This window comes from Xenopus tropicalis, chromosome 5, assembly GCF_000004195.4.
Source record: "Xenopus tropicalis strain Nigerian chromosome 5, UCB_Xtro_10.0, whole genome shotgun sequence".
NCBI classification, from domain to species: domain Eukaryota; kingdom Metazoa; phylum Chordata; class Amphibia; order Anura; family Pipidae; genus Xenopus; species Xenopus tropicalis.
This window is the reverse complement of record NC_030681.2, coordinates 18,590,729-18,603,080: the sequence shown is the minus strand read 5'-3', so window position 1 is coordinate 18,603,080 and position 12,352 is coordinate 18,590,729. Positions and strand designations below refer to the sequence as shown.

Genomic DNA, 12,352 nt, shown 5'->3' with positions numbered 1-12,352 from the left:
CTATGTGGATTTATCTTGATCTGAATCTCTATTCTGCCTGTGCAACCGTTAATTTAGCGCCGGCTGCTCTATATTTCCTTACAGGTAAATTGAACTTTTCTTCCTTCAGAGCTACAATGTTTTAAACTCCGAGCGGCAAAATTACATTTATTACATATTATCAGTGCTTTGCTATTGGAGTAATCACAGGGATTTCAAGTTATTTTCTAGGTGGAATAGAAACATTTTACCTTAAATATCCCCTTACAGTTTTGTGTTTTTTTTTTTGCTGAAAAGATATTCAGCGGTACACTGCACTTCAGTCACAAATTGTAATGGATGGATTTTATCACCTGCATTTTTGGGGGGTATTATTGAATTTCACAAGTCAGTGGTAATTCTTCCCAAAATAAGAACTCTGTAAAAGCTGAAAGCCTTCACGCTGTCGTTTGTGTATTTAAATTGTTTAACAAGAGGTCTTCTGTAGAAAGGAAAGTGGCAGTTTAGTGCTTCAGCTGCTGAGATCCCAAAGAACACAATGTACAGTAAGGAGAAGGGATGCACAGCCATTGCCCATCCAGTTTTGAAGTTCAACTCTAGTAACACTAGTTGTTATCTTTTATCTTTGTAGAATGTGGGAGGCCTGGTTCATCAGTAGCTATGGGATTGCAGATTACTCATAGTAGCACCTTAATACTTCTAGGTACAGGTATGGGATCCCTTTTCCGGAAACCCGTTATCCAGAAAGTTCCGAATTACAGACCGTCCATCTCCCATAGACTCCTTTATAAGAAAATAATTCTAATTTTTAAAAATGATTTCCTTTTTCTCTGTAGAGAAAAAGGAACCTTGTACTTGATCCCAACTAAGATATAATTACCCCTTATTGGGGGCAGAACAGTCCTATTGGGTTTATTTAATGGTTAAATGATTCCCTTTTCTCTGTAATAATAAAACAGTACCTGTACTTGATCCCAACTAAGATATAATTACCCCTTATTGGGGGCAGAACAGCCCTATTGGGTTTATTTAATGGTTAAATTATTCCCTTTTCTCTGTAATAATAAAACAGTACCTTTACTTGATCCCAACTAAGATATAATTAATCCTTATTGGGGCAGAACAGCCCTATTGGGTTTATTTAATGGTTAAATGATTCCCTTTTCTCTGTAATAATAAAACAGTACCTGTACTTGATCCCAACTAAGATATAATTACCCCTTATTGGGGGCAGAACAGTCCTATTGGGTTTATTTAATGGTTAAATGATTCCCTTTTCTCTGTAATAATAAAACTGTACCTGTACTTCATCCCAACTAAGATATAATTACCCCTTATTGGGGGCAGAACAGCCCTATTGGGTTTATTTAATGGTTAAATGATTCCCTTTTCTCTGTAATAATAAAACTGTACCTGTACTTGATCCCAACTAAGATATAATTACCCCTTATTGGGGGCAGAACAGCCCTATTGGGTTTATTTAATGGTTAAATGATTCCCTTTTCTCTGTAATAATAAAACAGTACCTGTACTTGATCCCAACTAAGATATAATTACCCCTTATTGGAGGCAAAACAATCCTATTGGGTTTAATTAATATTGAAATGATTTTTAGTAGACTTAAGGGATGGCGATCCAAACTACAGAGAGACCCCTTTTCCAGGAAACCCCAGGTTCCGAGCATTCTGGATAACAGGTCCCATACCTGTATCGTGTTTTGAGTGGCCATGCTGCTTATTTTGTTTTTCACAACACAATGGGGCAGATTCATGAAATCACAAGTTCGAAAATTTCTGAAGATCGCAAATATCACGAAAATGCTTACGAAAAAATCATATTAGTCACGATAATATTGTATTGGCGATCCGAAAGTCAAAAAAAATTTCGTACTGAGCGATTGTAAACAGCGGTAAAACCTTTCCGATTTTTTCGTGCAAGTGTGCGAAAAAGTTGCATAAGCGTACGAAAAATTCGCCGAAAATACGCTCAGAGCATTCAAATGAATGCCCTGAGCGTTCATGTCTTAGTAAATCTGCCCCAATGACATGTATGTATGCTTCTTATACTTTCTAAAAATTTCTAAATTACACTGTTTACATAGCAAATAATTCACTCTACCATTTAAAATGTTGATCCAACAAATGTATTTTTTTTAGCTGCAATATTGGTGTGTAGGCGCCATCTCAGTGCATTGTGTCTGAGTCTGAGCTTTCAGCCAGCGCTACACATTAGAACTGCTTTCAGCTAACCTATTGTTTCTCCTACTCCCATGTAACTGGAGGAGTCCCAAGCCGGACTAGGATTTCTTACTATTGAGTGCTATTCTGATACCTACTGGGAGCTGCTATCTTGCTCCCTTCCCATTGTTCTGCTGATCGGCTGCTGGGGGGGGGATATCACTCCAACTTGCAGCGCAGCAGTAAAGTGTGACTGAAGTTTATCAAAGCACTGGTGAAATGGTTGTGGCACCCTGGGAAATGAAAAAATGGCTAGCCCTGTGTGAAATCTCCAAATTAATAAAACAGATTACAATGCAGGATTCTGCCAGAGAAGCTCTATTAACTGATGCGGTTTGAAAAAAAAAAAAAACATGTTTTCCCATGACCGTATTCCTTTAAGACCCAAAATCCTGGTTATTAAACTCGGCTCTTCTAGTGCAGAGACCAAAATTGTGCTCCCCCATCTATCTTTCCCCTCAAGGGGCCTGCAGTGACTGAATTTCCCTGACATTATAAATCTGGAAATAATACGATCATAAAAAATGCTTTATATGCAAAATTCAGATCTACAAAAGAAACGTAAATTGCAGCTAAAAATGACAAAAAATATAATTCTATTGTGCGATGCCAGTAATAATCTGCTGTCAAAAAGTATGAATTTTGAGTAATGTGACAGTGGGCATAGTTTAACCTGGGCATTAAGGCAAACAAGCCAATTTTGCTTCCGTTATTCTACTTAAAGCTAACTGTACAAAGCCAAACTTCTAATGATTTCTATAGGTTACTGCTGGGGGCAGATTTGCCCAGTGTTGGAAAATGAGCCCAATGTGTCTCCTGTAAGATCTTAAACCCCCCATCTTCTTGCTCCCTGTCCCTTGTCTTACTATTATCTGATGCTCTACAAACATTATTTGCAATAAGTAGATATGACAATGGTACAACATTATCCAGAATGCTCGGAACCTGGGGTTTTCCAGATAAGGGTTCTTTCCGTAATTCGGATCTCCTACCTTAATGGGCACATTTATCAAAATGTGAGTTTAGCGCTTAATACATAAAAACTCACCTACATTCTATTCATTCCTATGTGATTTTTAGAAGCGTATTTATCAAAGATGAGTTCTAACTTTCACCCATTGATAAATACACTTCTAAGTCTGCTAAAAAACAGTATTTAACAGTAATTAAACCCAATAGGATTGTTTTGCCTCCAATAAGTATTAATTATATCTTAGTTGGGATCAAGTACAGGTACTGTTTTATTATTACAGAGAAAATGGAATCCTTTAACCATTAAATAAACCCAATGGGGCTGTTCTGCCCCCAATAAGAGGTAATTATATCTTAGTTGGGATCAAGTACAGATACTGTTTTATTATTACAGAGAAAAGGGAATCATTTAACCATTAAATAAACCCAATAGGGCTGTTCTGCCCCCAATAAGGGGTAATTATATCTTAGTTGGGATCAAGTACAAGGTACTGTTTTATTATTAGAGAGAAAAGGGAATCATTTAACCATTAAATAAACCCAATAGGGCTGTTCTGCCCCCAATAAGGGGTAATTATATCTTAGTTGGGATCAGGTACAGGTACTGTTTTATTATTACAGAGAAAAGGGAATCATCTAACCATTAAATAAACCCAATAGGGCTGTTCTGCCCCAATAAGGGGTAATTATATCTTAGTTGGGATCAGGTACAGGTACTGTTTTATTATTACAGAGAAAAGGGAATCATCTAACCATTAAATAAACCCAATAGGGCTGTTCTGCCCCCAATAAGGGGTAATTATATCTTAGTTGGGATCAAGTACAGGTACTGTTTTATTATTACAGAGAAAAGGGAATCATTTAACCATTAAATAAACCCAATAGGGCTGTTCTGCCCCCAATAAGGGGTAATTATATCATAGTTGGGATCAAGTACAGGTACTGTTTTATTATTACAGATAAAAATAAAATAATTTTTAAAAACATGTATTACTTGATTACAATGGAGTCTATTGGAGATGACCTTTCCATAATTCAGAACTTTCTGGATAACAGGTTTCCGGATTAGGGGTCCAATACCTGTACTGTATTTCCATATATTCTATCATCTATCTATCGTAACTTAGACCCTCAAAACAGTACTTTATCTACTTTAGAATTACAATGCTTTACATATCACAAAGTGAATGCATTTTGCATGTAGCCATGTGAATTAAATCTATTTTGGACAGCTGTTCAGCAACATACCATTAGCAGAGATAGCATGTATATTGTCATCCTGGAATATTTTATATGGCTAGTGTTGCCCCCTGATGAGAATGCATGGCTAGTTAACATTTATAAAATAGACTAGGAATGGATTTTCACTGTGTTCAGATAAAGCCCCTAGTTCATGTATCCATCATGCCAGAGTGAGTAGGGAATGGTTAACTTTCCTGTTAACCAACATAGTAATTATTACTCGAATGCAACAAAGACAAGCATATTTGGTCATGATAAGCTTTTTATCTACTGCACAGTGACACGTAACATTACATGTTGTCTTATACTTGATTATTATTATTTTAAATGCATTATTTAAATAATCCTAGTGAAGGGAAGGTAGTCTCTGCTATGCAATTATCTGTCTAAAGCTGACATTTTACAGAGCTTTTAGAAAAAAAAAGAAGTCTTTTATTGTTCTCAAAACAACTTTGCTTTAAAAGTTTTCAATTTCTAATTCTGTGGGCTTTTAATAGCCTGCTATTATTTATCAGCATTAAGCTTTTATCCATGGTTGTTCCAGTTAAATATGGGTATGGCTCCCTTTTAGAAATCACTTTGATGAATCAATGGTTGCAGAACCACTGGAAAATTGTATACTGGCTTCAAGTTTATTGAATTTGTTGAATCTTAAACCCTTCTACTCAGTCAGTCATTTCATTAAACTGTTGGACATATGGAAGTGTGTTCACCACCACCGTTTGTCATTTAATTGTTTGTCCTTAATGAAACATTGGTGTCGGGATTGATGAACGCCATAAAGTTTAGATATCATTGATATTCAAATTGCATTATTGTAATCAGAGGGTAGATCGGAGCTGGCTGTACATGCTCAGGTTTGTGTAAGGAATTTGGTTGATGCAGCCCATACTGCCTGACTGTCTGGGCATTAAGGCACATTGGGGCAATTTGGACAGACCATCATACAATCCCTGGTGCTACTGGTGGGCTGAAAACCCTTATCAAAACAATGATATAGTGCAGCATCAAAAATGATTCATGAGATTATACATTTCCAAATTCATATTAAAATAAGAATGAAGGGTAGACTCTCTGGGGGGGGCAATTGTTAGGGATCCCACTGGGTGTTTAGTCGCTTACTTCCAACCTCTGTAAGATGCCTTTGACTCATGTGTCACAGGGACCCCCTGCACTGAACTGGGCACATGCAAACACAGTACAGAACTTCTTTGAATTCACTCAGTTTCAATAGGTGCAGGTAGAGCTGAATTAGCAGCCAGTGTAGCCCTAAGCACCAGTTGGCCAGCCACCCCCTTTCTACCCTAGAAGGCTCGGGGGGATATTTTTTGTAAACGCTGCTGACATGGACACAAGTAAATATTAAAAAGAAAGGCAGCCATTGCTGTACGTGGTCTTTCTGTTAGTAAAAATCCTGCCATCTTGAAAAACGTATTTCTCAGTTGGCAGGAACTGCCTCATTTGTAAGGTGGACTTGGGATTCAAGTCAGGCTTAAGCTTATACTGTATTACATTTTTGTTTTGATTATAATTCCCCATTGAGAATTTTCCATCAAAAATGAGGGTGTGAGAAGGGGTTTATGAAAAAACCAAAGTAATGCCAGCAAGCAAATAAACTAACTAAGGTATCCTTACAGAGTTGAGACCCATCAGCAGCTTCTTACTTTTTACCTATTTGATACGTTTTTTTCCTGCTGATATCAATTTATTTTTATTATATATCACCCACATGTAGCTTGTGCTGTCATAACTTGTAGATTGTTTTCATATTAAACATCTTTTACTGGCCTGAACGAATCAGTCAAATAAATATGAGATGGAACTGCTAGGATTTAATTCCCAGTTTAGTCTTTAATAAATCTGCAGATACTGGGAGCTGTAGTACAGCAAAGACTGCAGTTTGCCCAGCTTTATGTCATTGTGCATTTTAGCTGGCATTTAAAGCTGTAACATGACATCTAGGGGCACATTTACTTAAATTAGTTTTTTTCTGGCCTTGAAAGTCGTATAAACTCGACATGGTATAAATTCAAATTAAACTTGATCATTGCTGTATTTAGAAAATGTCATGATAATGCTTGAATCGCTTGTACAAAAATTTACATTCGAAAATCCTGAATTTTTCGAGTTGAAAGCATTGTTAAAACTCGAAAAATTGTAGTTTAAACGGACATTTGTTTCCATAAATCCTCTTTATTTTTCCCATACAGGAATTGCTCCAGCAGCCATTTTAGGAGCATTTGTACTCTTGCAAAACAATAATGTGTTTAAATTTCACTTGAAACTGGGTGAAACTGAAAATAATGATGGGATTAATTTCCCCTTGAAAAGTGTGAAACTGAAAACAATGAGGGGATTAAGTTCCCTTTGAAGCTGGGTAAAACTGAAAACAATGAGGGGATTAACTTCCCCTTGAAAATGTGCCAAGGACAGGCTGTCTCTCACTATTCTATTCCTCTGCTATTCAAGCCTCCATAGAACTAAAGGGCAATCGACAGATCAGATCTACAAATTTACAAAAAAAGGTTAACTAAACATTAATAAAACACGAATTATGGGAGTTATCAAATAACAATAACGAAAAAATCGAGTCTGCCGAAAACCCATTAATAAATCTCGAAATTATCGAGTAAATGTGTAAGTAAAAAAAATCTGACTTTATCTCAAAATTGCTTAGTAAATGTGCCCCTTAACTTAGGAAAAAACTCAATAGGGCTGTTCTGCCCCCAATAAGGGGTAATTATATCTTAGTTGGGATCAAGTACAGGTACTGTTTTATTATTACAGAGAAAAGGGAATCATTTAACCATTAAATAAACCCAATAGGGCTGTTCTGCCCCCAATAAGGGGTAATTATATCTTAGTTGGGATCAAGTACAGGTACTGTTTTATTATTACAGAGAAAAGGGAATCATTTAACCATTAAATAAACCCAATAGGGCTGTTCTGCCCCCAATAAGGGGTAATTATATCTTAGTTGGGATCAAGTACAAGGTACTGTATTATTACTGCAGACAAAAAGTAAATCGGTTTTTAAATTCTGAATCATTTTATTAAAATGGAGTCTATGGGAGATGGGCTTTCCGTAATTTGGAACTTTCTGAATAACGGGTTTTCTGGATAACGGATCCTATACCTGTATATATTCCAGTTTGGTAGGATTCTTTTATAGATCACTCAGTATAATATCAAATATCTTTTGGTTTAGTAATTATTCTTGGGGTATAGTAAGGTTACAATACAATAAACCCTCTGATTCATTAGTAGGGACTCCCAGCAGACACAAGGTCTTCCTATCAGATTAGAAGAAAGGTTCCATCTCAAAGGGGAACTGCTCCAATAATGACAATATAATATAAGCTTCATCCCACTGAAATAAGAAACTAATTAAAAATTCTGCATGATTTCTGAAATAATAAAATTAAACTTAATTATCCCCCCCTCAGCAATCTGTTGCTCTTCATTCAGAAATCAGAGATAGAATATAATTCCGAGCAAATGTATTAGCGGTAGCGCAAATAACAAACTCCTGCACAAACAATCTAACAAATCCAGCATATAACAACACATTATTTTTGTCAGAGTTGGTTATTTTCAGAGTCACTGAGACAATAGGAGCCCCCACCACAAAGGATGTATTAGACCTGTCAGTCAAAATCTGACTCCAGTTCCTGCATAAGAGAGACAGATGTTCGAAGAGGGACAGTGAATAGTTTCATATATTTAGAAAGTGTTTTTTATTTCTTTGGGGCAAAGTTTATCTTTAATTTTCATTCTTGTGATAGTTCCCCTTTAACAGTGAGAGCTGTGAAGTAGTGGAATTCTCTCCCTCGGGCTGGTGTATTGGCAGATACAAGGTTTCAATGGAGGGTTGGATGACTTTTAAGAAAGTAACTAAATTCAGGTTACAGGGTTGCTCCAGGGACTGCTGGAGAGGCTTCAGATGGAAGGTTTTTGGCTTCCTCTAGCAGTAAGTATAAGTTGGAACTCAGTGATGGACATATCTTTATTTCAACCGCTTCTGAAATATTACAATAATTCATAAAACACTGGTTAGGCTGCAATGGAGAAAGTGCTAGTAAGTGTAGGGACCCATAGGGTTAAGCTCCCTATGGTGTTATCCCTTATTCTTATCTTATCTGTATTGTTATAGGGCAGAGCCCTCTGATATCAGGTTACTGTTATTAGGCTACCCCCTATAGGTTTAGCCCAGGTTGACCACTCCCCTTGGCAGACTATATAGTGTCTTGCACAAGGAAGTGGCTTCCTCTTTTGGCTGCATGCTGTGTTCTGGACAGATCCCAACTGAGCCTGGACCAGAACATAGGCCCAGAAGCCATTTGTACCCTAGGGGACCACCTACCCTAGTGATAAGTCGGGGACAGGGCCCCGTGAACGAGGTGAAGCCAGCACAGTCAGTTTTGTTAATAGCACCCTCTAGGAGTGGTGATCGTAGTCAGTCTATTTAGTAAGGGCAGTAAATAGCCCCAACCAGGAGTTGTAACAAAAGGGTTTAGTCTACCCAGGCTTTGTGTGCCAATTCTGCAGGACCGCGGTTAAGACATAGTATTCAGGCAGTTTCTCACCCTGATCAATAGTCGGCCGGAGGGATCCATTCCAGATAAAGGGCATCCATTCCTGAATTCAGCTAATCCTCTGTGCATTCTCCAAAGGGGTTATTCTGTGCCTAAAGTGTCACATCTGCTGTATTATCTGTGACATCATACACTGCTGTGTCTGTGAGTATAACCCTGCTGCACTATTTGGTTGTGCCTTGAATAAACTTGTACTATAGTTGATCAGCAAGAATCCTCTGGCGTCCATCTTTTACCACCTGCACACCACACCTCAGCTAGTTGTAGTTCCACTACACCCTTGCTCCATCCTGATTCTCCCATATAGCGGAGGCTCACCCCTTTGTATTAAGTGTCGCAAATGTAACCCATGCTCTCTATTCACTACTAGCCTGGGTTTATTCCAAATTGGGTCAGAAAAGCGTTACATAAGCATAATATTTGTAGGTTGCAGAGCTGGCAGAGAAGCATGATAGCAAAAAAGAAGGGGAGAGGCATAGAGGGGAATACTTTGCTACAGGAAGGGCATAGGAGAGTGAAAATGCAGGCAAACTTGTGCCTCCTCTTAAAGGACACATATCATATAAAAATTGGGAATGTACCAGTGAATTATACTCCTCTAGATATATAAGGAGGATTGTGCTTAAAAAAGTTGTTCACTGATTTATTGAGAAATTCCCCCAAACCCCCCTTAGTCCTGCCCACCTGTGCCACTTCCTGCTGGCTGAATTCTCTGGATGTGCGGGGGGGCCGGCGGCAGTTCAGGCACTGTAGGATAGGAACCAATCAGCAGCTAGGCTGACCTGATAGGGAACTGAAGCCTGTCTTTGCTTGTGTGAGTGCAGGGCTGTGATTGGCTCTCCCCCTCCTACTGTGTTTCTGGCAGGGACTGTTAGGACACGCCCACCCCTCATTTCAAACAGGGACAGAGACCTGATAGGATCTATAGGGAGCCCCAATAAAGGGGCCATTGTTACAGATAGGATTAATGTTTAGCCCAAAGTGAAACCAGCACCAGATATTATTCATAATTGCCTACAAAATTAGGGTTTTTCCCATTTATCCAATATGTCTCCTTTATGCGGGTGTAACAGGGTGGTGGCCAAAAACCTCTTGGAAATAGTCTCAGGGTGGCTGCCATCTCTGTATATGTCAGAGGTCACCTTGAATTGTGTGAGCTGTATCATGGCAGGTATGCATACTAGTGCCTTCAGATGGCTAATAACCCCATCACTGTGACTATTAACATTGAAAGAAGTGGGACCCTTGTGCCATATTCTATCTCTGGGCTCCCGGCTGGAATTCTGTTTGCCACCTACTCAGTGATTTATGTGGTCTGTTCACTAAATATGATCCTTGGTGACAATAATGAAAGAATACATGAGAGAGGAAGACAGGTATTTAGACCAGAAAAATACATTTGACAGCTCAAACTGGCTAAGGCATTATAGGGTTTACCAACAGTAACCTATGCTCGGGAATGCTGGGAAATGTAGTCCAGCAACAACTAGGGACTGCCTATCCGGATTACCCTGAGACCTAGGGTCTGTGAGTGACCTCCAACATTCATTCAAACTCCTTCCTCGACCCAAGCCCCGCCCTTTGACACCTAGCTGCACAGGAGCGAACCAATGGCAAAGCGCTTTCGGGCCAGTCTCACAAACTCCGGAATAGTTCGTGGTTGGCCGATATCCGGCAGCATGTACCAAAGCAATCGCGGAGGGGTGTTCGTACAGTACCGCACGTAATTCATTATGAGTACACAAATAGCGAGCTTACAGCTTTTAGTCCATAAGGCAAATATGAGCATTGATGTTCTTCTCCCTGCCTCTTCGGCGAGGTTTCTGAAAATAATAAAGTAAATGCGAATTTCAGTGACATCCCCGCACCCCCATTTCCCATGGTGCCTTCGCCGGCTGGTCACGTGTCCCCCTGTCCTTGGCCGGCGTGCGCTGTACGAACATCATGTCTGCGCTTCTGGCTGGAGCTCGCTTCCTCCTGCGCCCCGGTCTGCGGGCTCTCCCGGCTCCCTGCGTGCGGCTCAGCCCAGGGCAAGGCAGGTCAGTGTCAGCGGCTGTATGCGCCCCGGGGTGCTGCTGTATGTACTGCTGCTGTATGTACTGCTGGGCTCTGCACAAGTGCCACTGGGGCTGCTGTAGTGCTGCTAACTACATGGCAATTATAAGTGTCTGTGGTGCTGGGGGTTCTGGGGGGGTGAGCTGCAGCAGTCTGTATAGGAGCAACTCAGTGTGTACCAGTTGTATTGCTGTATAATTGTATTTACTTGTGTAACAGCACTGCCCTCACATTTCCCTCAGGGGCACAGCTTCATAGGGCAGCCTGGTATGTATGTGCTACTATAGTCCCGGGGGCACACTGGCATAATAGGCCTGTACCACTCTCTCCCCAGGGGCACACTGGTATAATAGGCCTGTACCACTCTCTCCCCAGGGGCACACTGGTATAATAGGCCTGTACCACTCTCTCCCCGGGGGCACACTGGTATAATAGGCCTGTACCACTCTCTCCCCAGGGGCACACTGGTATAATAGGCCTGTACCACTCTCTCCCCAGGGGCACACTGGTATAATAGGCCTGTACCACTCTCTCCCCAGGGGCACACTGGTATAATAGGCCTGTACCATTCTCTCCCCAGGGGCACACTGGCATAATAGGCCTTACCACTCTCTCCCCAGGGGCACACTGGCATAATAGGCCTGTACCACTCTCTCCTCAGGGGCACACTGGTATAATAGGCCTGTACCACTCTTTCCCCAGGGGCACACTGGTCTAATAGGCCTGTACCACACTCACCCAGGGGCACACTGGTACAATAGGCCTGTACCACTCTCTCCCCGGGAGCACACTGGTACAATAGGCCTGTACCACTCTCTCCCCGGGGGCACACTGGTATAATAGGCCTGTACCACTCTCTCCCCGGGAGCACACTGGTACAATAGGCCTGTACCACTCTCTCCCCGGGGGCACACTGGTACAATAGGCCTGTACCACTCTCTCCCCGGGGGCACACTGGTACAATAGGCCTGTACCACTCTCTCCCCGGGGGCACACTGGTACAATAGGCCTGTACCACTCTCTCCCCAGGGGCACACTGGTACAATAGGCCTGTACCACTCTCTCCCCAGGGGCACACTGGTGTAATAGGTCTGTACCTCTCTCTCTCCAGGGGCACACTGGTGTAATAGGCCTGTACCTCTCTCTTACCAGGGACACCCTGGTATAATAGGCCTGTACCACACTGTCCCCAGGGGCACAGTGGCATAATAGGCCTGTACCACTCTCTCACTAGGAGCACACTGGTGTAATAGCACTGTGCTTCCAAGGGGT

General features: G+C 40.9%; 1 protein-coding gene across 1 annotated transcript in view; it reads left to right on the top strand.

The window, feature by feature from the left end:
• Positions 1 to 10,936: 10,936 nt before the first annotated feature.
• Positions 10,937 to 12,352, top strand: part of lrpprc (leucine rich pentatricopeptide repeat containing) — an 83,039-nt gene continuing 81,623 nt past the window's right edge. The window contains 1 exon segment of the mRNA NM_001045738.1: positions 10,937 to 11,064. Coding sequence (NP_001039203.1) covers positions 10,970 to 11,064 — 95 coding nt within the window. The 5' untranslated portion in view covers positions 10,937 to 10,969.